This window comes from Rissa tridactyla, chromosome 6 (assembly GCF_028500815.1).
Source record: "Rissa tridactyla isolate bRisTri1 chromosome 6, bRisTri1.patW.cur.20221130, whole genome shotgun sequence".
NCBI lineage: Eukaryota > Metazoa > Chordata > Aves > Charadriiformes > Laridae > Rissa > Rissa tridactyla.
The window spans coordinates 50,301,760-50,327,386 of NC_071471.1; the positions used below are offsets into that span (position 1 = coordinate 50,301,760).

At 38.6% G+C, this 25,627-nt stretch overlaps 1 protein-coding gene across 4 annotated transcripts in view; it reads left to right on the top strand.

Moving 5' to 3' along the window:
• The window catches only part of USP54 (ubiquitin specific peptidase 54), a 103,356-nt gene that overhangs the window by 64,929 nt on the left and 12,800 nt on the right, over nucleotides 1-25,627 (top strand). For all 4 annotated transcript variants that reach the window (XM_054205970.1, XM_054205971.1, XM_054205972.1 and 1 more), the window contains exons 5-16: nucleotides 1,338-1,451; nucleotides 1,613-1,695; nucleotides 4,046-4,151; nucleotides 7,528-7,674; nucleotides 9,122-9,271; nucleotides 10,577-10,745; nucleotides 13,669-13,839; nucleotides 17,900-18,031; nucleotides 18,318-18,698; nucleotides 20,213-20,447; nucleotides 21,339-21,478; nucleotides 22,572-22,745. In XM_054205970.1, coding sequence (XP_054061945.1) covers nucleotides 1,338-1,451; nucleotides 1,613-1,695; nucleotides 4,046-4,151; nucleotides 7,528-7,674; nucleotides 9,122-9,271; nucleotides 10,577-10,745; nucleotides 13,669-13,839; nucleotides 17,900-18,031; nucleotides 18,318-18,698; nucleotides 20,213-20,447; nucleotides 21,339-21,478; nucleotides 22,572-22,745 — 2,002 coding nt within the window. The remainder of the gene's footprint in view (nucleotides 1-1,337; nucleotides 1,452-1,612; nucleotides 1,696-4,045; nucleotides 4,152-7,527; nucleotides 7,675-9,121; nucleotides 9,272-10,576; nucleotides 10,746-13,668; nucleotides 13,840-17,899; nucleotides 18,032-18,317; nucleotides 18,699-20,212; nucleotides 20,448-21,338; nucleotides 21,479-22,571; nucleotides 22,746-25,627) is intronic.

Consider the following 25,627-nt stretch of genomic DNA (forward strand, 5'->3'; position numbering starts at 1 on the left):
TATGTTAAATCTTTGATTTCCTATACCTACCTAATTGTAGACTTGCACTGTAAGAGATCACAGAAATAGGGTAAATGCATATACCTATTGTGGTTCTTCTCCTAAACTAAGTGGACTGGTAAGGGGCTTATGATAACCCAAAGTATGTGTTTGTAGAATACTAATATAGCAAAATAGTATAGTTTAATAAGCTTTCTTAAAATGGACGTAGATCATATCAATAAAGCCTCAAAGTGAAATAAATTACATCGGCCCACACAGGAGCTCCTGTGAGCACAGTTATGTCAAATCTTTGTATGCAGTCCAGCACTTGAACAGAGTTCTGTAGGGTGTAGAACACGGGAACTTTTGATTTAGTTTCTTCCTTGAGAAAGCTAATCTAAATGGCCCATCTAATACTATTGTGGGAGTCCCCACAAGCAGGCTTGTTAGGTTAACCATAGGGGCACAAGGACAGTTAAAATGGGTACAAGTTCCTTTTGAGGTTAAGCTTTAAGGCAAAGATAATTCCATAGCTTTTCACTTAGTTAACCTTTTCAGCCCTGAGGGCAGAGATTTAATGTAAATGGCAGAAGAGCTTAGATTCTAAAGTTCAAGGGAAATTGTACGGGGTCAGAGCTGTTTTGCCTAATAATCAGTCTTGACCTGCTTATTGCAGGCCTATAAACCATCCAGGCATCTCATAGTGATAGAAGGGTGGTGCTGGAAGTGGTGTCAGTAGACTTCTGGCACTCCCAGCTTAATGCCGGCAACTGTGGGAGGAGAGGAAGTCTTAGGACAAGAACTCCTGGGAACTTGAAAAGAGATGGAGTTGTGTGAAATAATACCTAGAAAGTGTTCAGTGCTTTTGTTTCATGCAGAATTTGGTCTACCTCTCTGTTTATTAGTTCTCCCCTTTTGTAGCTGTTTTGCCATATTTCAAAGCCCTTGTGGAATATAGAAATTTATTTGGGTTACTTTGTGTTGATGAGGAGAAGTTAGTGGCAACCCAGTGATTTTAAAACTGCAGAGCTGCTATCCCGCTTATGTTTGGTCACATCCATTGATACTTGAGAATAATCAGTGACAGAATCTTTAGCTGTTCTTGTAAATTTAAAATAGATGATTACTTGACATAACATTTCAAATCAGAAATGGTAGTCATTTTCTTTTATATCAAAGAAATGCCGACTTCTTTGTTTACTAAGCAACTTTCAAAAATTTGCGGGAGGCTTCTGTCTCTGTAAATAATGCTTATAACATTGCGTATGATGAGCTTTTTTGATCTATATTTTAACTTTTGTCTACATTTGAAATGATGTAATGCTTTTATTGCTTTTTCTTTTCTCTTTGGCTAGGAAAACCTGTTAATGCGAATTCACTTCCACATTGCAGATGAGACAAAGGAAGATATTTGCACTGCACCACACTGTGTTTCCCATCAGAAGTTTGCTATGACTTTGTTTGAACAGGTGAGGTAATGATACATGCTTTATACAAAGCACCAGTTCTCAAGTTTCAGATTTTCATTTCTAAGGCATGCATTGCCATGGTAAAAAAGATATAAGCAGAAGTGTTGCTGTGGAAATACCTGTTTAATCTTGTCAATGTATTATGTTTTCTTTCTCTTTAGTGTGTTTGTACCAGCTGTGGTGCCACCTCTGACCCGTTACCTTTCATTCAGATGGTACATTATATTTCCACAACCTCACTCTGGTGAGTTGAGATTTTTACAGGGAAGAGAACTTCTCTTTTTTTTTTTTTTTTTTTTTTTTTTAATACTGCAGATATTGCAGTTTGATCTTTACCTTCACAAGATTAAATGTCCAGAACATGGTTTATTCAAAGTTGGTGGAGCTTGGATAACTGTGATAAAGAACATGAGGATTTAGTGGAGCGGAAGCTATCGGTTTAGGCATGGATCAGTGCGTCTACTTGTTTATTATTCTGAATCTGACAACTGTAGTGTCAAGGACTCATGTACATTTTGAAAGACCTTAATATGTGAGCAGGTGAGTTAAGAAGCAAGATAAGAAAAATAAAAAATAATTTATGCTGGAAGGAACCTTTGGACTTTTACTCCATCCTCCTGTTTAAAGCAGGGCTAACATCAAAGTTAGATCAAGCTGCTTGGGGTTTTGTGCAGCTGAGTTTTGAAAACATTCAAGGACAGAAATTCCATGACTTCTCTGAGCTTGCCTGTTCCTGTTCCAGTGCTTAACCACTCGTTGTAATTTTTTTTTTTCATTGTATCCAGTCAGAATTTCCCTTTCTTCATCTTTTGCCTATTGCCCTTTCTCTGTTTGCTTTTGCAAAGAGTCTGGCTTGCGCCCAGCTTCCCTACCAGCTTTCTGTGATGTTGTTCCTCAGCCATTCAGTGCCCAGGCAGTACTGCTGCACTGACTGTGCTCTGTCCCGGGTGCAAGACTTTATGTTTTCCTTTACTGAATTTCATGAGGTTCCTGTCAGTTCCTTCCTCCAACCTGTCAAGATCCTTCTGAATGGCTCCCTTTCTGAATATTGACTGCTTCATCTGGTTTGGTGTCATCTGTAAACTTGATGTGGGTGTATTCTGATTCATCATCCAGGTTATTAATGAACATGTCAAATAGCATCGGCCCAGTATTAAGCCCTGAGGAGCACAAGTCTTAACTGACTACTGGTTATGTTTTGATCCTCTGAGTCTGAAGGTCCAGCTAGGTTTTTGTCCACATTGTATTCTACCTGTGGAGTCCACACCTCGCAGCTGTAGATGACTTGGAAACCTTGCTAGAGACCACATGATATTTGCTGCTCTCGCCTCCTTAACAGAACCCATGATGTTATGATAGGAGACTCTTATCTGCTCTGACTTACCTTCTTGTCTTTCGTATGCCTGGAGATGATTTCCAACGGGATTTGGTCTGTCATCGCTTTAGGTACTGGAGCGAGACTGACCAGCCTGAAGTTCCTCAAATCCTATTTCTTGGATGGATATAGCTCTTGCTTTTTCTAGGTATTGGGGAACTTGCTTGGTCACCATGACCTTTCATTAAAGGAGATGGTGCACAGAGCAATAGCTCTTGCTCTGTAGTAGTTCGTTTGAGTGAATGCTAGAGGAGAAAAGTCATCTCTTCTTTTGGGAGGTGGCCGCTCAGTTAAAAGCTGCTTAAATCTGGTTGAGGCAGGAGTCTGTTATTCGCTTCTGCCTTGAAATTTTGATTAGGATGAAGACTTCTCTTTGTTTCTTGTCCTGCATTTGAGACATGTAGTTACAAAGCCCGAAAAAATTGTCTTGAAAATAACTGACTGCTCTTATGCAGATCTCTGTTAAAAGCTACCACTTCACCAGTGTATCAGGAGTATTGTGAAGCATTCCCCCTTGTGTCTTTTACCTGATGTTCCATTGAGCTGTAGTTTTTCTTTAGGTTACCAGCGGACACTGTGTATCAGAATATTATTTATTAGAAAAACAGGAAAATAATTATGTAAATGGTATTCAGTATTTCATATGAAATATCTCAATAAATCTTAAGTCACACATTATTTTAAAAACACCAATAAACCGTGATATATTTATTTACCTCTTAAACCATTTAAAACTTGAACATGTTTTGAGCATTAGTACTCTTGGGTACTTATTGTCATCTTTCTTTCAAATTGGACAGCAAAATCAATTAGATATCACACTATTTTTTGTCTTTTGTTATTAAGTATGTGCTTTACTGTGCTGCTTTACTAGGGTTGTGGTTACTGAAGGAAAGCATTCTGAAGCAAATATTTCGTTTTGACGTCAAGTATTTATCAAAATGCTTGCTTTTAAGATGTAAATTTAAAGCCACACTAGAAACTGTTTCTGTTTTAAGTATTACTTGATTTCTTTATGCAGTATTACCATGGAAGATGTAGTAATTCACACTTAATAATTATGTGATTTTTCTGTGCTACAATTTTAAATATAAAAAGTATTGGGTATTTTAAGGTTCTTAACTTTTCATAAAATGTAAGTGAAACATATACTTAATGTGGGCTTATGTTTTTATTTCGTTATTAAACTTCTGTTTTCCTTGCTTTCTATATACTGAAGCAATCAGGCTATTTGTATGCTGGAGAGACGAGAGAAACCCACTCCAGATATGTTTGGAGAGCTACTACAGAACGCCAGCACTATGGGAGACCTGCGAAACTGTCCAGTTAGTACCCTTAGTTTTGCTTTTTGCGGGGACAATGGGCAGAAGAGGTTTAGTAGGTCACACTGATGTGTACCTGTAACTCAGGAGTATTTTCAAGGTTTAGTTCATCATAATGATAAAAAGGATAGATAAGAGAGTTTTCTTTGGATTTGAATTCAGTACCTATAAGTTATTCAATGGAGGAAGGGAAAAACTACAGATGTTGAGTGCTGCTTTGACTAGGCACAAGTAGTGAGACCAAGAATAGACGTAGTGTTTGGATGGAAACTACAAATCAGTGTTTCAGAGAGTTAGAAACCACAAAAAAGGTGATGAGGGTGAATAAATTGGAAATGCTTACGTTGCTCCCTGGGGGATGGCCACACAATCCATTCCTGTTTGAGCCTGTGTGGCTGCTAGAAGTATGTGTCATATATTTGCTGGTCAGCTTCAACGAGAGTTGGTGAGGACTCCAGCGTTAGCATTACATGAAGCTGCAATCACGTTGCTTTCCTCCTATGATGAAAGTTCTGGGATCTTACCTAAAGACATGGAAATGACAAAGAACTTGGAGGCTGAATCTTTTTATAGGAAATTTCTGCATGTTGACAGTGGGTTTGATTAGCTAGGCTTTTTAAACAGTGTTCCCACAGTTCATCCCAGTTTCTCTGGTGGTTCTTTCTGTTGAGGGTACTGTGCTTCATCTGTAATAATAGCATGAGAAAAGAATTATTTATTTCTTGTAGAATCTTTTCAGCACTACCATATTATGGCACAGATAGCAGAACTTTTGGTACCAGTCACTGTAATCATGTGTACAAGATGGGTTGTTTTGCCTAGATAAGCTTCTATTCAACTTCGTTACTACCTTTCAGTTTGAATAAATTGAACTGTTGATCAAACTGCTGTACCAGTATCATACAGACAAAATGTTGGTCAGAGGGAAAGAGAAAAGGGCTGCTGCTTCCCACTGCCAGAGAATATCCTGACAGTGAAGGGCTTATAGGCTACACAGTGTATCTGCAAGAGCTACACCAGAGGCAGAAAATTTTGAGGGAGTATTGGTTTGGTTTTCTGAGTGAGGTTTGTTGTTTGTGGGAGATACTGATCAGAAAGTGTAGGCTATAGTTGTTGGGAATGATGACTAGTGTTTAACCACTTAAAAAAAAATTACTGCGTGTGTCCAGTTGATGGTCACAAGCTGCTATTCTTAAAAATATTCTGTTCTGCAATGCAGTAAAAGTCTGACAAAATTCAGCTGAATTAAGTCCATGTATCATTTGGGTTAAGAAAAATTAAAAAAATTAATGTAAATATAAGATGATTCTTTTATATTTTTAATCATAAGGGCTTGATTTTTAAAGCAAGAGTTTGATACCTTGTTCTCTCTTTTAATTTAAGTATGTCCAGATCCAGGGTTTTAGATAAGTATGCAAGAAGAGTTATCATCAGACTTTTTTACATATCGATTAGTAGGTAGGGCAGGAAACAGCTGCATAATTGCTGCTTCATGTAATGCTACTGTTGGAGCCTCACCAGTCATCAGTGAAGCAATACAGGCTCTAACAGGAATGTCTTGTGTGCTTGTTCCCTGGGGGCAGTGTAAGTACTTCCATTTTATCCCCACCACTTTCTGTAACTTAGAACTCTGAAACATTCGCTTTTAGTCTCCATTGAAACATAATTTTTGTCTTTTTTTTTGAATATTGGCAAATAGTCACTCACTTTTCTGAGTAAAAGAAATTAAGATATTGTATTGTTGTTTAAAAGATTCATATGAGTCAAGCTAATTTAATAACCAAAGCATGGGAAATTTAATAGAAAGACATTCTTTGTCAAAGTAAACTGTGAAATAATTGGTTGGATAAAATTGCTTGCCAGTACTTGTTGCCCCTCTTCTTCCTATTTGGGAAAATTTTCTATTAAGGCTTAACTAATAGTAGCCTAAAAGTCATACAAGGGAAGCTTTTTATCAGGATGCTGTATTCCCTCTGTCTTGCAGAAAATGCTGATGTTAGCTAGCTGAAGCAAAGAAGACAATTTTGAGAGTAAGATAGGTTTGTTGTGAGGTAATCCACGGGAATGCTTGTACTTTGAATGACCCTTGCAAAATATATGTGAATATAGTCATCTTAATATTAAAACCTCATATCTACATTTAAATGTCACAGTCCTCTACCTGTGAAAAAATCTGTCTTCATTGCCTGGTTGTTGAGCTCGTTTCTTTCTGGTGTTTGAATTTTTCATTTTTGTGTCTCATTGATAATTGGGACTGAAATTCTGGTTAACTTTCTAGATTGCTGTGGGGAAGAAATGCTTTATGATCTCTTCCCTGGTTGTAGTGTCTGAAATGATTATATCCAATTGTGAAACTGGTCTCTGTAGAGGTGAGAAACTATTCTCAGTATGAAAATGTTTTTGTGTGTTTTTTTTTTTTTTTTCTAGAATCTTATAGAGGTACCTTTGTGACCTGCCACGGGGGGAGTGAGTGTTGCAAAGGGACTTTGTCATAGGTGTTGCCCTGCCCCCACCCTGCCAAGAAAAAAAAAAATGCACCGTTTGCTAAAATTACAGTGATAATATCTTAATTCAGATGGTGAATTTTTTTCATGATACTTTAAAGATGCCCACCAATTCCAACAGGTGATGAATTGGAAGGATCTCTGAGAAATGTCTTAGCTTCACAAGCAAGCTGATCTCTGAGAAATACTCTGGCTAGAGATTGAGGGGAGGCTGGCCAGTCAATAAGCACTGGTAGTTATTTAGAAAGGAAAAATGGGAGAGGGAATCACAACAGGAAATAAGAAATGAAAAATTGCTGTGGATTAGTAAAGCGTGTCTTATTCTCCTGATCTTCCAGCTGCTGCTCTCATATTTATATGAATACTGACCTAACTGTCCTGTCTAAGATGAGATGCTTGAGGTACCTTGTAGAGCAGCCACCCAATTTTAACAGCAAAGCAGCACCTTGAACGTTTTCCTGACGCTGTCATATAAAGTGTCAGTCTCTGTAAATATAATTTTTAATCTGAGGTTGTGATCAAAAGAAAGTGAGCTTTCCCTCCAATTTCTAAGAATGTTTTGGGGATCTTTCATGTATGCTTGCTTATGTTTTTTTTTAAATAAGCCACTTTTGCACTATACCTTTTAATCACTATCAGCTGTATGAGGAAGAATCAACACTTTAAAACTTGTGAATACCAGATAGTCTTGACAACCCTTCTCATCTGTGACATAAGAAGCTCATATCTTGACACTGAGCATATTATATCTGCTGTGTTTCACCACCACTTCTTTGGAAGCTGTACTTTTGAAACTTATACTTGTTAATGCCTTGCCCTAACATTATAATAAGAGTAGGATTATATTAAATGCTTTGTTTTATTTAAATCCTCAGAGTAACTGTGGGGAAAAGATCCGTATTCGTCGTGTGCTGATGAATTCTCCACAGATCATCACCATTGGCTTGGTTTGGGACTCGGACCACTCTGATCTGGCTGAGGATGTGATTCACAGTCTGGGCACTTGCCTTAAACTGGGAGATGTGAGTTTCTGTATTTTGACATTACCTGCAAACACAATTTCTCACAGTAGTCTATAGTACTGGATTGAGAAAAATTAAAATTCGCCACCTTTACCTTTTTGGTTTCCATAAATACTGACCTAATTGTCAGTATTTATGGAAATAAATAGAGGGCAGATCCAAGGATCTAACCTGTTTCTGAATGCTTCACAAAACCTGTGAAAGTACTAGTGTAATTGCGTATTCTTGAATTTCTGAAATGACTGAAAATTAAAAACTACTCGAGAACACAAAGCTTTTCTGAATCAAAAAAATATTTTTAAGTGCAAGGAAATTCTGGATTGGGATTTGTGCCATTTCTGTGAAAATGCATATGTACTCTGTCATTTTTGAAGAGCAGAGTTTACTTCAATTTCTTTTGAAGGCAAAATGTAGTTTTGGGTGGGTTTTTTTGTTGGTCTTTTTTTCCTGACTTCTTTAAATCCTCTTTACGTTGAAGTGTGTGGTCATAACACTTAAGAGTTATTTATAACTGAGGAGTCTCTGAGAGATGGTAGCTGGCACTGTGTGACTGAATGATAGATTTAATGAAATAGTGTTTGGGATCCAGAGGTTTGTCCCCTAGAGGATTCAGTTATTCTACATCAGCTGATGCTTTAGAGATGAATTATTGGTATACCAAATTGTAGCTGTGTCTTATTGTAGCATTGAGGTATTACATTAAAATAATTAAAACATATACGTACACATTTACATATATATATAAAAATATGCTTTGGCTAGTGCACAGTGTCCCAAAATTAGTGCAAGTTAATGGAAATGTGGTTATGAAACAGTGTGGTCCTTGCATAGTAAAGCAGTAATGCACTAAAAAATTAGTCCTATGCATTTTTAAGTAAAACATGGTCAATTAAATAGTCAGAAAACAATTTTTTTTCTGTGTGCTAAATTCTTTTGACCTACTAGTGTCTTCAGTTCATCTTTTATGTGGTGGTGTCATAAATTTGTCTTTGGTCAAGTCAGAATAAATGCAAGCCATTCACTGTCAGGAACTGCTTTGTTTCCACAAAACGAAGAGGAATGAATGGTTTAAACAGTATTTGATATACTCGGCAAGAATGACACAGAGAATACAAATTTTTAGGGTAGAACCACACTTCAACTTCTGAAAAGGTATATATCATTGTTGTAAATGTCTTCCTTAAAGTACAGCCACAGTCTCCAAGACCGACTCGGTTCTTGAGCATCTACTGAGTTGGTAGGAGTCTGTTCCTGGTCTAGGTCACTGGATTTGCTTAAACATTGGTTAATTACTCAAGTATTTATTGCCTTGTTTTCTCTAACTTTTGAAGTAAAAACCTGACACCTCTCTGTAGTGCTTTGAGGTCCTCAAACATAAAGCAGTGTGTAAAATTCTGGGCACTTTATTAATTTTTTCTTGCATTTTTTTTTACCTCCCTTCTTGAAGCTTTTCTTCAGAGTAACAGATGACAGAGCAAAACACTCAGAGCTGTATTTGGTGGGAATGATCTGTTACTATGGAAAACACTATTCTACCTTCTTCTTCCAAACTAAAATCCGCAAGTGGATGTACTTTGATGATGCTCATGTCAAAGAGGTGAGAAAATAATGTTTAGAAAAACATTAGATATTTGTTAGCTACTTGTGCGTAGATCCATACTGTTTTCTACAGATTTTGAGAAACTTGGCTATTTTTCCACTCAAGATCCATAACTCTGTTGCTTCTTTTTCTGAGCAAAGTAAAGCATTCTCAAAAAAGCACACCAGAAGTCTCAGAAGCCTTATTCTTTGTTCTGTTGGCTGCCAGTCTTGCTTTTATGCTGCTGTTTGAAAACCTACAGTTTGCTTGTGCACACAGCTAACATACATCTTTTTCCCTTGCTGAGAATGGTATAGCAATTTAGTGCTTGCTTTTTTGGTTTTTTTGTTGAAGTATCTAGATGCCAGTCTTCCCTAGTGGTTGCTGCCAATAACAAATTTTCTGCTTTTTCTGTTAGTGCTTTTTTTTTTTTTTTAGTCTTTTCACCAAGCATGAGGTCCTTGACATTAAAGATACCGGTGCTGGGATCTTGGCATGCTGTTATTACATCCCATTAGTTTGTTTGGCATTATTTCACACCACTCTCCTTTTATTCCTTCTAGTCGTGGAAGCACAAAGATGAGAGAGGAAAATTTTCTCCTGTAGTCATGCCAAGCACAGTCTCAAAGGGAAAACTCTAATCCTCGCATTTGTTCACAGTCACATTTCTCTGCAGCAAAACTCTGCCGAGGATAGGTACTGCACTGCTTTAGTAGAACACTCGTGTATGGAGCAAACTTGTTGGAACAGATATTCAGTGTATTAGGTGAAACCTGTATTAGTATGTGGGGAAGATTTTTGAGATGAGCATAACTATAGGAATTATTGCCTGGCATGTCACAATGCTTGCAGGGGTTCTGTAACAGCAGAATTATTCACACACCAAAGTGGTTAGCTTTGATTTGAATTTTCTGTCATGCTATTGATCTCCTTTATTGTTCACTTTGTTTATGCTGATGGATGGATTAAGGCAACTTTTAAATTTTTTTTTTGACTGATATAAAGTTAGAATGTTTCAGAGGACGAAAAGTTTTTTATGGAAAAAAAAAATTGGAAAGGGAAGGATTACTTTTGTAGTCATATTTTTAGCAGGAATTGTAATTTGTTTAGCTGTAAGATGGTGAATACCTTGATTTTAGTTGGATTTGTTCCAGAATCGTCTTGGTGAGTCCAGGTCAGTGCTGAATATGGGAGGAGTTCAAGAATGTCAGTGGAAAATCAAACTCTGAAAGAAGTATGAGGGGGGGAAAAAGAGAGCTGCTTATAGAAAATTATGTCAGAAAACCTTTCTTGTGCACTTTTTTATTGTTGTTGTTAATTCAGATTGGTCCAAAATGGAAAGATGTTGTGACGAAGTGCATTAAGGGTCACTATCAGCCTTTACTGCTGCTGTATGCAGACCCAAGAGGAACTCCAGTGTCAACACAAGACTTGCCCCCTCAAGTGGATTTACAGCAATATAGCAGGACTTGCTATGATAGTGAAGACTCGGGTAAGAAGTCTGGACTATATGCCTTATGCTTTTATGCAGTAATGCTGCATGTGAAAAGTTTTTCTTCTGTTTTGGATGTGTTTTTGTTAGCAGGGGTCATTGTTGCTTGTCAAAGCCGACCTAGAATTCTGAAGAGGACTTCCAGGGTTTCACCTTTGAACTTCTCTCTCTGTCCAAGACTCTGTTGATTGTTTGGGTAGTAATCTTTTCCAATAAGGTTTGGAGAAAGAAACTTGGGGGGGGTGTGGAAAAAAAGAAAAGAAGGACCTGTTGTGGCGCAAATGTAGAGAGGAACAATAACTGAGGATTTCAGTGGCTGAGTTCATAAATCTATCAACGGTTTTAACAGGAAGGGAACAAGATCAGAGATGCACGAACACATAAAAATTAAAGGAAGCTGCAGAATTAAACTCAGGAGGGACGTTAGGGAAAAGAAATATTAAGGAAATGTCATAAATGAGTCCTCTGCTAGGGTGGTGAGGGGATGTGGGGGAAGGGGAAGAAATACCATTTTATTTAAAAAAAAAAAAAAAAAGACACAGAAACTGGCTTGTCGTTTACTCACACCATTGGGGGTTGAGGCCTCATTTAAAGAGGAACAGATAAATTTTGAGAAAGATACGCAATTGCAATCCAGATAGGGTGAAAATAAAAACTGGGTCTAACTTTATATTGTAATGGCTTTGCAAAAGAAGATTGTTTCTATTTTGGGATGTTTGCAGAGAATATCCTGAATTAGAGATGGGTTTGTAAGTTGCCAAGGAGAGCAAAACAAGACTAAAACCAGAAATACAACCTTTCTTCCACGATTTTAGCCTATTTATGCAACTCTAATTCGGAGAATATTTTATGGTTTTCCTGTCCAATAGCTAACTTCATGCTTCCTGGTCAGTGAATCTGCAGAGAACATCTGCTGTCTCCTTATTTATGTGTTGACAATCTACCAGTAATGAAATAAATCTCCAGCTCCTCTTAAAAATAAATGTAAATAAAACCACTGGTAAGATGACCTTCACTTCTCACTTGACAAGGTGCCTTGCCAATTTATAAACCTGTCTTCCTGTTCTGAAAAAAATGGGAAGTCTGGAGGAGGGAGAGGAGGGCCTTCAGTGCTATATATCAGTTGTGAGCAGTTCTATGAGCTTCAGGCCAATATGCGCTGTAAATTTGCTTTGGTGTTCTGCTGGTTGATCTCCAGGAAATGCATAGATAACCCTTCTGCTCGTTGTCTTTGCAGTATCTAATATTATTTAGTTCGAAAATGATTTCAGGAAGCTGAATACAAAAATATATATATATAAAAAAAGGTGTTTCCTTTCAGATAAAATTCAGAAGGCTATAGTGAGTAACCCGCTCTTTCATTTCAAAAACACTTGGTGAGTCCTCAGGGCTTACTCCTGTACTCCTTAGTGTTCAACATTGATACCAAGCTCTTGAGAGAATTTGTGAGATAGTGTAGGTTAAAGTACCAGGAGAAATCATAGCCTGCACGTTTTCCTGTCAAATAGAGGTGAATTATTTTCTAGTCTTGTTAATATCCAGAGTTTTCTACCCTAATATACCTTTTTCAGAATGGCTTTTTTGTCCCACTAAGTGTAACTACAGCTTCTTCTGGATTCCTCGGTGTTATCAGATATCCACAGCCCATAATTCAGAAATGAACAGAGACTGCTTATTCTAAAGTTGTTAATATTGTACCTGAACTTTTGTCAAAGGAATCTGATAAATGCATCTGATCACATCAAGATCTAGTACTACAAATTATGGAGGAAAGATTGTGAAAGATGCTGGCACAAAATGTTGTGAAGTTAAGTGCAAACAACTCCTAATTTTCTGTTGAATAAATACTTAAGTTTACAAATTGTTTTCTAGTACACAGTTCCACAGCACTGATTCCTGTTGCCTACATTGATCTTTGTTGTGACTGTGATCTCCATTACCAGCTATATTCTATATTTCTTTAGACCAATCAGATTTTTAACCAGTAAGGAGGTGAGGGGAAGTTTCTGACTTAGGCATCCTTAAATAGAACATCAGTTTGCTCTCACCAAAAATGTGAAGTGCCATCAGGCTGTTTGCAATTAAACGTAAGAATTATATTCTTCTTGAATTTCTTTTTTTTCTTTAAGTTCTCCACTGAGAAATGAGTACGAATTGAATATCCTGTGTGTTCAGGAGTGTATACATCACATATATAAAGTGGCCAACAGTCTTTAAACTGTTCAGATTTTTACTTTTATGTACTGAAAATGATGGGAGAAGGTTGTCTCTTTATCCTCTTTTAATGAGTTCAGGAATTACTGAAGTTGAATCATGATGCTTTATCCTTTTAAGTATCCCACTTATGCAGGGGATCAATGCTAGCTTCTTGAGGAGGAGTGGGTTACTTTGCTTTAGATAATACAATTTCAGTATAAAGTTTTACTAGATAAGCTTATGATTCGTAATGGATGAAATGTGTTAATTATTATAACTTGTGGTGTTCTTATTACTCTTACTAATATTTTGTACTTAACTAATTTTTTAACTTTTTAACTTTGACTTCCCCTGAAGCAGTGTATTTCATATTTTAATTACACTTGGCAATGTCAAAAATTAATGAAAAATAATTTCAGTGTGGTACTAATGTGTACTTTCAGTCCAATGGACGAAGTTTAATTTTGCATAATAAAAGGATTTGATAAATTTGGAGTTACCAAAGAGAAAGAAATAAAGGCTTGCAGAAGAAATGTAACTCTACCCACTTCCAAAGGAGAGGATCTTTCCCATAAGCTCTGGCATCCTGGAATCTGAGTTTATATGCTTGGTACTCTTTTTTTCTGTTAACTTCTGTAGTTTCCTCTGTTTTCTTTTTTTAGCCTCTCCTGACTTTTATAATAGCCCCAAAAGACTGAAATTTGACATTGCTTCCTTCCTTCCCTAGGGAGAGAACCTTCTATCTCAAGTGATACCAGGACAGATTCCTCTACAGACAGCTATCCTTATAAACAGGCACACTATGAGTCTGTGGTCAGTCACTTCTCCTCTGACTCGCAGGGGACGGTCATCTACAATGTGGAGAATGATGCAGCTTCACAAAGCAGCAGGGACACAGGTAGCAGATACCATTATATTTGTGTGATCATTGTCATTAAATGTGATGTCTGCAGTGGATTCCAGTGAGAAATCTCTACGTGTACAACCTATAACAGAATAGTGAACAGTGTTTAGTATCCTAAATGTTTTTGGTTTGTAATGAACCATTGGCATTCACAAAAAATAAGCACAATTTTAAATGTCTTGCTGGCTTTTGTAGACCCGTATCTAGCCAGACCAATATTTACAGGCATGTTTTCTGTTATCCACAATCCTACCTATAATTCTCTAAGTTGGAGTCTGTACCTTGCCATTGTACAGTTTGGTAAGTGTTGTGTGTGCTACTTATTCATCTATGGGCAGTTACTTCATTTCAGGAGTTGCAGCTGTCTGGGAAAGGCTTTTTCATCACCAGAATCTCTCATATTTGGGCACTAAGGACTTTCTATGTAAGTGGGTGTTGGTAGTATTTACTGCATCAGGGAAGAGTGTAAGATGATTTCCTACCTGTGCCATGGAAGCAAGTAAGAATCTGCAATGAGAAGATAATCTGTATGTAAATTCCTCGGGGCAGCTGAACAGTCTGCCTGAACACTCCTCAGTTGAAAAGAGGTTAATTGGAAGTTTGAAGGCTTAGATCTCCTCTGTTATTCATGCCCAGTGACCCTAGTCAGCCTGTTCCTGTATTCTGTAACTTCTAACATCGCTTCCGAAAAAGTAGTGCATGAGTTAAGGTCAGACTTCTCGAGCATCAGAAATATGATCCGCTCAGTCTGCTTGAGAAAGTTACTTTATTGTGCCTTAAGTAGACTTTCTAAGAAGATACAAGAGTTGAATCAGCAACTGTTTGTTGCACCAGAGTGTCAACAGCTATCATACCACTTTGTCCTTTAGTTGCAAAATAGTTGCTCTTGTATTAAGACACTATATGTGTATTTGCTTCATTTGAAACCATCTATGGTACAAATATTTTTCACATCAAAATCCTGAAAAAATGTTTCAAGTTGGTTTTCTTTAGTACTCTTTGATTCTTCATCAGAGGTCCAAGTATCTGAAATACATGGTTTTAGATAACCCTACAGCACTTTTAATGTTTTAGCAAATACTTAATGCTGTAGGTTCCAGTCATAGTCCTAGATAGAGTGTGACAAGGGAGGGAAGGTTGGAGGAGAATTTGAGTGATGAGGAAACAAAGTTTATGTTGATCTTCAGAGTACAAAGAAGACAAATTTGAAAATGCTAGTGGAATATTGTTGATACATTTGGCAAAAGTGGCACAGAGTTTTTGTTGGATTAGGTTCCTCCCTGCAGAAGTCAGCAGAAAAGGGAGGGCAGGGGGATGGTTGCAAACATGTAAGCATGAAGTTCAGCATGTAACCTTTTGTTCTGTCATTTTTAGTGACTTTGTCCTTTTCTTTTTCTTTCTTCTCCTGCTGATTCTATCCTATGTTGTTCCCTTCAGCTTAGCCTGTCTCACCACCTAAATTCAATTGTCCTCATCTTCCCTGATCCAGCCTTAGCTATAGTCAGTCTGTCCCCTTAGCTAGCCGCCTGTCTGGGCATTTCCCCTTTTTTTTTTTTTACCTACCCAAAACCTTTCCAAAAAAGTCAGTCTGCCAACTCATACAACTGCTCAGTCATCAAATGCTGATCCGTGGGGCTATAAAGAAGCCATCCACATTGACCTGTCAACTGAATCGTTCTGGGCAAGAGCAGGATCCTTCATTTAATGGCCATTTACCCACTACTCCAGCCCAGAAAATTATGGACCCTATCCCACATCGTCCTCCGGGGAAGGATCACCATTGGGTCGTATGACCTCAGGCACCCGGGTACTTCAGAATGGGAGCATGAAGAGTGGCTGCATAAGCCCTCTCTTGCTCCTACCAACCTGTGCTGCTGAGAAAAATGTGCGTATTCTGGCTGCCCTATTCATGCAACGAGATTTCAGTGGGAGGGAGTAGGGGGCGTTCTGTCTCAACCTGTTTGATTTCATTCTCTAACATATTCTTAGACATGCACACAATCCCTACAAAACCAAACTTTTCCTTTGAATATCACTGTTTGCTTATGAAGCCGTCCTGCCTCCGGAGGATGAGGTATTTAAATGATACATTCAGCAAGGGACACCTTTTAAGTGTAAGACTGGGCACTCAGAAATCCTGGCTTGTTATTTTAGTGAATTAAAAAAAAATGAGTGTAAAGTATTAGCTAATATTCTTGGGATTGTAATTCATATATTCATGCATTAAGTTGGATTCAGTCTTTGTTCCAGAAGGTCCAAGTAAAGACAACAAAGCCTGTGTCCTGCAAACTTTCGATTCTTGGCATCTCCTCCGTGGCCATTAAATGTCCAGCGACAATAGAACAAAACTGGCGATTTGTGAAAGGAGGAGAAAATACTTGTGCAAGGCTAGCAGCCTTCATTTTACAAGGCTAAATTGGCCTCTAAATTAGTCTATGCAGACCATAAGATTAGCTCCAGTAGCACTAAATATCTTTAAATAGTTCCTGTTACAGTACTTGAAGGATGCTAACCAAGCACCCCCTATCAGGTTGAAAGAACTTTGGGGGGAAGAATGTTAAACTAGAGAAGCTGTACACTCTGAAGTGAATCATAAGCCTCTTCTATCTTGAGGGGAGCCACTACAAGGTATAATATTGTTCTTTCAGTCCCTAAAAGATGTGTTACAGTCCACGCTGTGAAGGAAAAACAGAACTCTCCCAAAGCACTGACTCATGCTCAGCTAACTAAATGCTGCACATCTTCTGTCTTCACTGCCAACATTTCTCTTTTATTTCCTTAATTTATTTTATTTTATATAATCTGCTTGTTTCTAAAGAATTTGGCTACAAAATCACTGTCCACTTTGCAAATGAATAGAAATGCGGGTCTTGTGTAGCTTGCATTTTGTTGTTTGGATTCCTTCCCACTCATTTATTGTAGTATCTTTGTAGCAATTGTAGTTGAAGTTAATTATTTTTTTCAACTGTTGAAGGTACAATTTTATGTGTAAAATCTGCTTTAAATGTTTTTGATTTTTATGTTAATTTCTAGAGAAGGGGGAAGGCTCAGAACAGTCAGTTTATACGGTCTGGGGGCTGTTAATCCACTATTGGGTAGCAGGGATTTTCCTTTCCTATCATCCTATGCAAGGTGAAAGTTGGTGATATAGAGACTAGAGAAAAGTCTTTGTAGCTTATTCATAAATTCCCTTCTTATCCTGCATCTCTGCTTGGGACTCCTCACGTGAGTAAAGCCATGCGTGTGTTTGTGCTTGCAGGTTTAGGACTGTGAATGTGTGAGAACCATAAAATTAAGAAAAGGCAATACAAAAAACTGGTGATGTCCAGTACTCTTGATTCACATTCGATGTGAAGAAATGGGGAATAAATTGTATGCAAGAGAAAATATTAGCACTCAGACACATGAGCTGTAGTAAGGGAAGGTTGTCGTGTGTCAGCTGATCCATGTTGATGGTTTGTGTGTATGCTCTTAGCTTGTGGCAGATGTGAATTAGCTGGCTTAGCCCTTGAGAGTCAACTGAGGCTTCTTCACTGTAGACTAAGCTAACTCAGATTATTTAGTATTTGCTACAGGCAAAGAGGGTGCAGATGGGTAGTTAGTGCAGAGCAGCTGATGATGTGCAGTAATTTATTATTACATGGTAACTCGTTCATGTGTTTGAGTCTTCATTCAACAGAGTAATGTCAAGCAAGCTGTCCTCAGGAGTTTCATGTTCATGGCCATTAAAACTGAAAAAGTATTCAGACAGCAAGAAAGTGGTATCCTTAGATTATTAGAAGAGAAGGCAGAGTCAACTTTTTCCTCTCCCTGTGGATGAGCTCTCATTAACCATGAGTCCTTGGAGGGGCTGTATTGCTCTTTTCTGACCTTAAAAGGGGAACACCCTCCCCAAGACAAAACCAAAAACTTTTGGATACAAAAACTTACCCAGACCTGCCAGTTAGCTTTGGAGCATCTACAGCTCCTAAGGAACAGGAGAGCCCTGCTGCTCTTAGCGCACAGTTGGTCCGAAGGCTCTTGTCATCTCTACTGTGTTTTTCTGTCCTTACAGGGCACCTGACTGACAGTGAGTGCAATCAGAAGCATGTTTCCAAAAAGGGCTCGCTGGCAGACCGCAAGAGGAGTTCTAGCCGGTCTCGGAGGAAAGGAGATGAAGCTCAGTCATCAGGATACCATAGTGAAGGCAAGAGATGTTCCTTTATTTCAAATATCAATAGCTCTTTCTGTATATTTTTAAGACCCTCAGTGCGTACGTGCATTTCCCTCCTTGTTTCTTATGTCTTTGTCTGCATTTTGTCCTGTCTTTGCTATGTCTGTGTTTGGGGGGTGTTGGTTGAGGTTTTTTTATTTTGTTGGGGGTTTTTTGTTTTGTTCTTACTTTTCAAAGTCTGCATGAAGATGCTGCAAGCTGGGCTGCTAGATAAATCTGAAGTTATTTTTGTGTCTTTTGCTGTCTCTGTAAACTGCAGGAGAAACCTTGAAGGAGAAACAAGCCCCCAGAACTGCCCCCAAACCATCCAGCAGCACCAGCAGGCTGAGGGAATTTAAAGAGACAGTGAGCAATATGATCCACAGCAGACCACAGCCGATTTCTCAAACCGTCCAGAATTCCCCTCGTGGAGGGAATAGTGTGGATCAGGCAGAAACACGACCCTCAAAAAGCCTGCCTGCACACTCTCGAGACTGGGAAGTGGAGAGTACTAGTAGCGAGTCTAAGTCCAGTTCATCTAGCAGGTACCGGCCAACCTGGAGACCCAAAAGAGAGTCTCTGAACATAGACAGCATCTTCAGTAAAGACAAGAGGAAACATTGTGGCTACACTCAGCTTAGCCCCTTCTCTGAAGAAGCAGGTGAGTGTTTGAGAAGAAAGATTTATTTCAGAATGTGTGGAATTTATAATACCCCACTATCCAGTTTTGCTTAAGTAAAGTAGGAAAGTGAAATTTTGAACATGGCGTTTAGGTCAGTGGTGAGTCGTGTCCTTGAAGGCTGGATTTTGTGTGGGTATTCGTGTTGCATGTATGGTACTTCAGTTTGCTTTCTGTGTGCTGAATTTCACACATAAGGAAATAATAAGTGAAACACTACTGTCTGTGCTGCTTAAATGAACACAGGGCTAGACTGCTAAGTATCTGGAAGTTCATGCCTTGGAGTGGCCTTTTGTATTGGTCTCTTTTTTTTTTTTTTTTTTTTTTTTTTTTCCCTCTGGCTCATCATGGTATTTTTTCATGATGGCTCAGACTATGGTGCGGCGAGTACCTCGTATATAAGTGCTGAGTTCTTGTGAGGATAAGAGCCTGTCAGCCAGTGGTGATGTGTCTGTGACCATTTTACGCCATAGCAGCTATGCAACTTGTATGTAGAGAATTTGTCCTCAGCTTTGCTGTTTTTGAAGGTAATAAAATCTGTTGTGAAACAACTTTGGGTATCTTTTGTTGCCCCAGCCCCTTGCTTCCCTTTCCTCAGTCTGCAAATTAATATAACAGTCATTTTGCTCCCTATCAAGAGGAGGGTACTCCTGAAACTAAAGGGTGTGGAGAGCAGATGTTCACCCGTGCCTGGGTTTTGTGCTATTTTGGTACTGGAGCTGCTGCACTCCCATCTCAGAGTGCTTGAAGGACAGTGTGTGGATGAGAAGGAAGAGTGACTAGCAGTAGGGTTGCGGCTAGTGGTGATGGTGTTGCAGTAATTTGGAGGCCCGGAGAGGGGGAGGGACAAATGATAATGGCTAGAAGGAGCCGAAAAGTTAAAAAGAATTGGGAAGCATAAAGAAATACGTATAGGGAAGGTGAAGGGAGAAGAAAACCCAGCTCCAGGGAAGGAAGCAAGGGGAGGAAACGAGAGGCAAGTGGGAAGACACAGTGACATCAGTAAGGAAGAATTAAAAAAGAACAAGAAGAAGTTTTTTCCTGTCCTCTGTGAACTGATGTTATGTAAGCCTCATCAAATTGTAAATGGCAAAATAAACAATGTAAAAAGTGCAGCATCTGAAGTAGATACGGCAGGCTACAATAACAAACACAAACTGGAAATACAGTTGGGGATACTGTAAAATGATCTTGTACAAATACAAATTGTTATGGGGAGGAAGGGATTTTCTTTCCAGACTTTATTGTTACCTGGGGGGAATATGGTAAGTTACACTCAGAGAGAGAGATTTAAAAATTGAGTAGATAATTGCTTAATATTACTAGGGATGCTGTAAAGGTATTGGGTGTTTTTCTGCTTAATATTGCTAGTTTTACACTAAACTGAAGGCAGCGCTTCTGGTTTAAGCATGATTGAAAAGCTAACATATGTATATGTGATTTGCTGGTATTGAAGCATGGGTCTTCTACCAAGCTATATACTTTTGTCTTGACAGGTAAAGAGCTTATTGAGAATGAGGTGAAGGAACACACCATTCAAGAAACAAGATCAAGCCAGTCAAATGTTAGATACAAGCGTGGTGTGCTAGGCCGGGGCACCCAGCATCATATGGTGGATCAGCATCCTCGTCTAATACAGAGGATGGAGTCTGGCTATGAAAGCAGCGAACGCAACAGCAACAGCCCAGTTAGTTTGGACATGCCCTTGTCTGAAAGCTCAAGCACCCACAGGTAGATTTCAACAAATTTTGGTTTTGGAGTGATTCAAGTCTTGGTTTCTTTTTTGTAGTCACATAATGGTGTAGAACATTTTTTTGAAAATGCAGAACAATGGTCCTAGCTTATACTACATGTTTACTGGGGCCGGGGAGAAATAGAAGGGAAATAGGAATCTGAGTGAGTTTAATTCCTTTTCTGGTAGGTATATTGATAGCTTACTACTAGTGAGAAGGAAAAGAAATGGGGTTCAGTTGAATGAGAAATGTTGACTAAAACGATGCATCTGAAATAGTCGTACCCTTAGTCTATGATTTAAAAACTCAACTAAAATATCCAACTTCGTGCTTGTCCTTTGAACAGCTCATAGACCTTTTTGTTTCAGTTAAACTATTGCTTGATAGAAGCCTTGTACTAAATGAGAGATCAATAGTCTTGTATAGAAATCTTTGACATTTTCAGTTTGAGAGGTTCACTGAAGTCTTGCAAGACACTTGTAATATTTATATGCAACAGTAAATAGGTAGCTTGATGTGTTTCTCTCCTTGGCTTGGGAAGCTTCAGGCAATCACAAACTGAGACTGTTTATGGCCAGAATAGTAGATTTTCAGCTGTAAGAATCTCTAGAGAACAGCTATTGGACCACAGTTTAAATATGCATTGCATAATGTTATGGAGGAGAACAGAATTATTGTCCTCCCCTTTGTTAACTTTCTCTTTCCTTGTTCCTCCCAAGATTTTCCTATGGTAGGCTGTTTTGTGTTTTTGTTTTTTGTTTTTTTTTTTTTTAATGAAATTAAAATGTAAGTAAATATTTATGTGATGGTAAAAAAAAAAAGAAGTTAGATATCATTTCTCCTGGAGAGATTAGTACAATGGCAAACTATAATTGCTCTCTTCTTGGAGGGATGTTCACATGAAGCGAACAGGTGGATTGGTTCCTGCCTGGCGTAACATCCCAAAGTCTCACAGTAGCAGCATCTTGGAAGTGGAGTCTAATTCATCAGTTGGGAGCTGGGCAAACAGCGCACACACCATGGGAAATGGTAAGATATACTTTCTTGGTAGCAGTGGTTTTGCAAGGTAAATTGTGTTGGATTGTTCTTTACTTTCTGGATCTTCACAGTGAAATTATGAGGAAAGGGAAGAGGAACATTGAGTAACATAACACAGTTTTACAAGATATAACTTATAAGACTTACAAAAGGGGATTGCAGAAAACTGAAAAATATTCCTTTGATCATGTTATTCTGGCATCTTTTTTTGTTTGAGCCATTTTTCTTATTCTTTCCCATAACTCAGTATTCTGCCATCAGTGGAAAATACCTTCCCAAGCATAACTCTTAAGAACTTAGTACAATTGACAAGTCCTGAAAACAAGCTTATAATGCTGTACAAAATTCAAAATTGTCAGAAATGAGAATGGATATTTACAAGGTGTTTGGGCTAAGGCTGAGCTTTTCTGCAGATGTGTGTTCTGATTATGTATCATTCTGAGAAAATATTTTATTCCAGAGAATGCCTCAGGAAGGGAATGGGAGGAGGGTAGACACTTTCTGAATACAGGTCTTAGTTGAAGTGAGAATGACGACTGATTTACTTCTACTGCGTTGACTAGGATATTGATAGGCTTTATTTTCCTCTCATTTTCATCTGCTTATGCAGTTAGATGAAAAGCATCTCAGTTGGAATCCATTTTACTTACTAAAGCTAATGATCTAGCTAATTTGACATAGCATTATTTACAAATTATAAGCACAGTAAGAATCCTCAGGATTTCAGCATCAGCGTAGGGTTATCTCTTCCAATGATTTCCTCTTCCGTTTTCTGTTTCTTAGCTCAGTGAACCCAGGGATGGGCTGTGCTGCAGGGGAGCTCAGGGCAATACTGCAGCATTTCTGCCAGTCACTGACACAGAGAAGGCAACTGGAAACCAGATAGCTTGGGCAGAGTTTTAAAAGTAAAATTTAAGAAAGCAAAATTTGTGATCTGAAATTCTGTGGTCTTTGCTTGGTCAGTCTGTTATTTTCTAATGTTAATTGTATTCTCCATGAATATTTCCTTGTCTTTTAAGTAATACTTAAGATACTTTAAGAGATTTTATGATCAGAAAAGTTTCTTTCTTTTTTTCTTTTGAAGGCGGGGAGATGTTTGTCCCTTCGAAGAGTGAACTGGATGAATTGCAAGAGGAGGTGGCAAGGAGAGCGCATGAACAAGAACTACGCAGAAAAAGAGAAAAGGAAATGGAGGCAGCAATGGGCTTTAATCCCCGTCCCAGCAGGTTCATGGATCTAGATGAACTGCAGAATCAGGGTAACTTTTTGAATGCAGTATATTTTGCAAGGTTGTAGTGCTGATGGTTTTTGAATCTTTGAACTTAATTTTCTATTGTAGGTCTCTCTTTCTCTCCCCCTCCATTACAATTGTGTAGCTTCAGTTAGCGAAGGACCATCAATTTCCAACATGGAAGATGTGTAAAACCTGTGTTTGGTATTTTGACCAAATTCCTTCTTAAGTGAGACAAATAAGTAATGCAGAGGTGTTTTTATATATTCATATATGGTGATATGCACCATTACTAGTATTGATATCTAGATTTAGCTATAAGGCTTCACCGAACATCTTAGAATGAGCAGGGCTGTTTGTACCTTTCAGATGCCTCAAGTCCACCTGCAGCTTAGCTTTGTTCATTTAGGCTATTGTTTTATTTCTGATAACATCACTGCCCAAAGCAATTCTGCTTGTTTCTGTACTTTCCGTTCTCCAGCTGTACTCCTGTCAGGCGTGGGAACAAGTACTGTGGCAATTGAAAAATCCGAGCTGGGTTTAGCTTACATATCTTTTCTAAGGAAAAAGAATTTAAAAAAAAAAAAAAACAAAACTAAATACCAAGTTTGTTTGTCTTTGCCATGACTCCTCATGTTTCTGGCAGGGGATGGCAGCGGAAGAGGTTTAATTGGAAGGATGGACCTGCAGCAGGGGGAATTTGATGACAGGATTCACATGTAGCATCCTTGTTTTAACCCTAAATCTCCATCAGCCAGTAAGGGGAGACAGAGAGACAGTGGAATGAAGTGCATTTCTCCAGTCGAGAGTGAAGCCCGGTAGAGCATTTAAGTGAAGGGTTGTTGGTGGGTCAGCAGAGCCAACGAAGGCGCAGTGAACGCCTAGGCTCTGACTGGGGCAAACCCACTATGGCCCCTGTGTTGCCAGGCATCTGGGCATCCCCATGCTGCTTGCTCTGACCTGTTGTAGGTGAGAGTCGAGGAACTGGTTTGCTGCTACAGGACAGAGAGGAAGAGAGTGCCAGCTCAGGGCACAATACAGCCAATGCTCTCCAGGCTACAGTTGTGCCAACTGCTCAGCAGACGGAATGTCACTGTGCCAATGGCAGATGAAAAATACGATCTCTGCGAGAATGTCTGACTGTGGGAATGTTTTCATAATTTTTGCTGACCATCAGTGAGCCATTTAGTTATCCTTTACAATCCTGCTGTGACCTCCTGGTAAACAGGTGAAAAATTCTGATGTACCAGAGTAGACTGGTATCTTTTTTTCTTATTAGTGTTTACTCTTCTAACCTAAACGGTAATGATGTGAAAATTAAAAATTAAACCTCCGTCATTGAGCATGAGGATGTTGTCTTCTCTGCTTCTCCTACCGGAAAGAAAATAGCATATTCTCCAAGATGTTACCCCTCTTTGATCTCTTGTTGTATTAGATAGTAGAAGAAAAAATTGCTTAGCTTTTCCTTGTTAAAAAGAAAGGAAACTAGAATAATGCTTCATCAAAAAAGACTTCAGTAGAATGTTTGAGGAGTTACAGGCATTGACTTGAGATCTGGGAAAGTTTCTGTTTATTCCTTTTAAGCCTTTCCCTACCCCAGTCAGAGATGTAATAGCTTAACGTTAACAGACTGCTTGACTGCCTGGAAGGCTTGCTTGTATGCAGAACTTCAGAACACTTGTGACTCATTTTCCCCTCAAGTAAACTGCTAAATTCATGCAAAGACAGCTAACTTTAGTATACTGGCCTTGATTACAAGCCTCAGTAGCCTTGATTTTGAAACGGAATGTGCTGCTTGATTAACTCACTGCTCTAACAACTCTCACTTCTCTCTGCAGTGTTTGCTTTTCATGCAAGTTCTTTGGGATTTATGGTATAAGAGAGTTTGTGTTTGCATCTGTGCACAAGGGTGTTGGGGAGCAGGCCAGGGCATAGTATATGTTATGCAAGTTGAGAAAACATAATTTATTGTTGGCTGATACTTATGTTCTCAACTACAATGACAGAGACGTTACACTGAAAAAACCCGACCCCTCAACAAAACAAAAAGTGAAATTTTATTTTCTGTTTTCCCCTGCCTCATTTGAATGTGTATGTACATTTTAGTGCATAACTTGTATAATGCCTAATAGGTGATACCAGATTGTTTGGGCATTTTCTCCTCTCAGAACTGGATGTTCTGATGCCAGGACACAGTTTTTCATCTTTCTCCTTTGTGTCCAAAGATGACTTATCCTTCTCTTCTCCAACACTGTTTTCTAAATTGTTGCAAAAAGAATTCTTGATAATTGTCCCTTTCTTCTCAGCTTCTTACACCTGTGTTTTTTCCCCCTAGAGCTGCAAGACCTTTGGGTTTTTGTATTCTGTTTGTCTGTTTCAGCAGTTGAGTGTATGCACTGAACACGTGTTTGTAGAAGTATTTGGTGCAGGCATTTACACTTGCACTCAAGTCTGAGTTTTGTTCCCCAGACATCTCAGTTGTTTCAGTTTGTTTCCATTTTGTATGGAAGTAATTGGATATCTGAAGGAGGGACAGATGATTTTTGTCAGGGGACTTAATGTAAAAGGAAAGCCCTAACCTGCTATATTTCTTACTGATATATTTTGGTTTAGATTTAATTCTAAATTTAGATTAATTCCTACTTGACAGAGGTCATCTGAATTGTCTCTGTGATATGTCTATACTATCTTTCGTACTGATTTTGACTGTTGAAAACAATATAGTAAGCCAGTACAACTCTCTCAAGTAAACAACATTTGATGAAAAGAGCTTGGTTCACGTTATTTTACTGTGTGCGTGTGAAGCATATCCGGGTGCTCAAGTTGTACTTCTGCTTAGGGAAGGTTAGGTGGTGCGGTCTGGGATATGTGCAGCCTCTGCGAAACTCCGTATGTGGAAGAATTTGGCA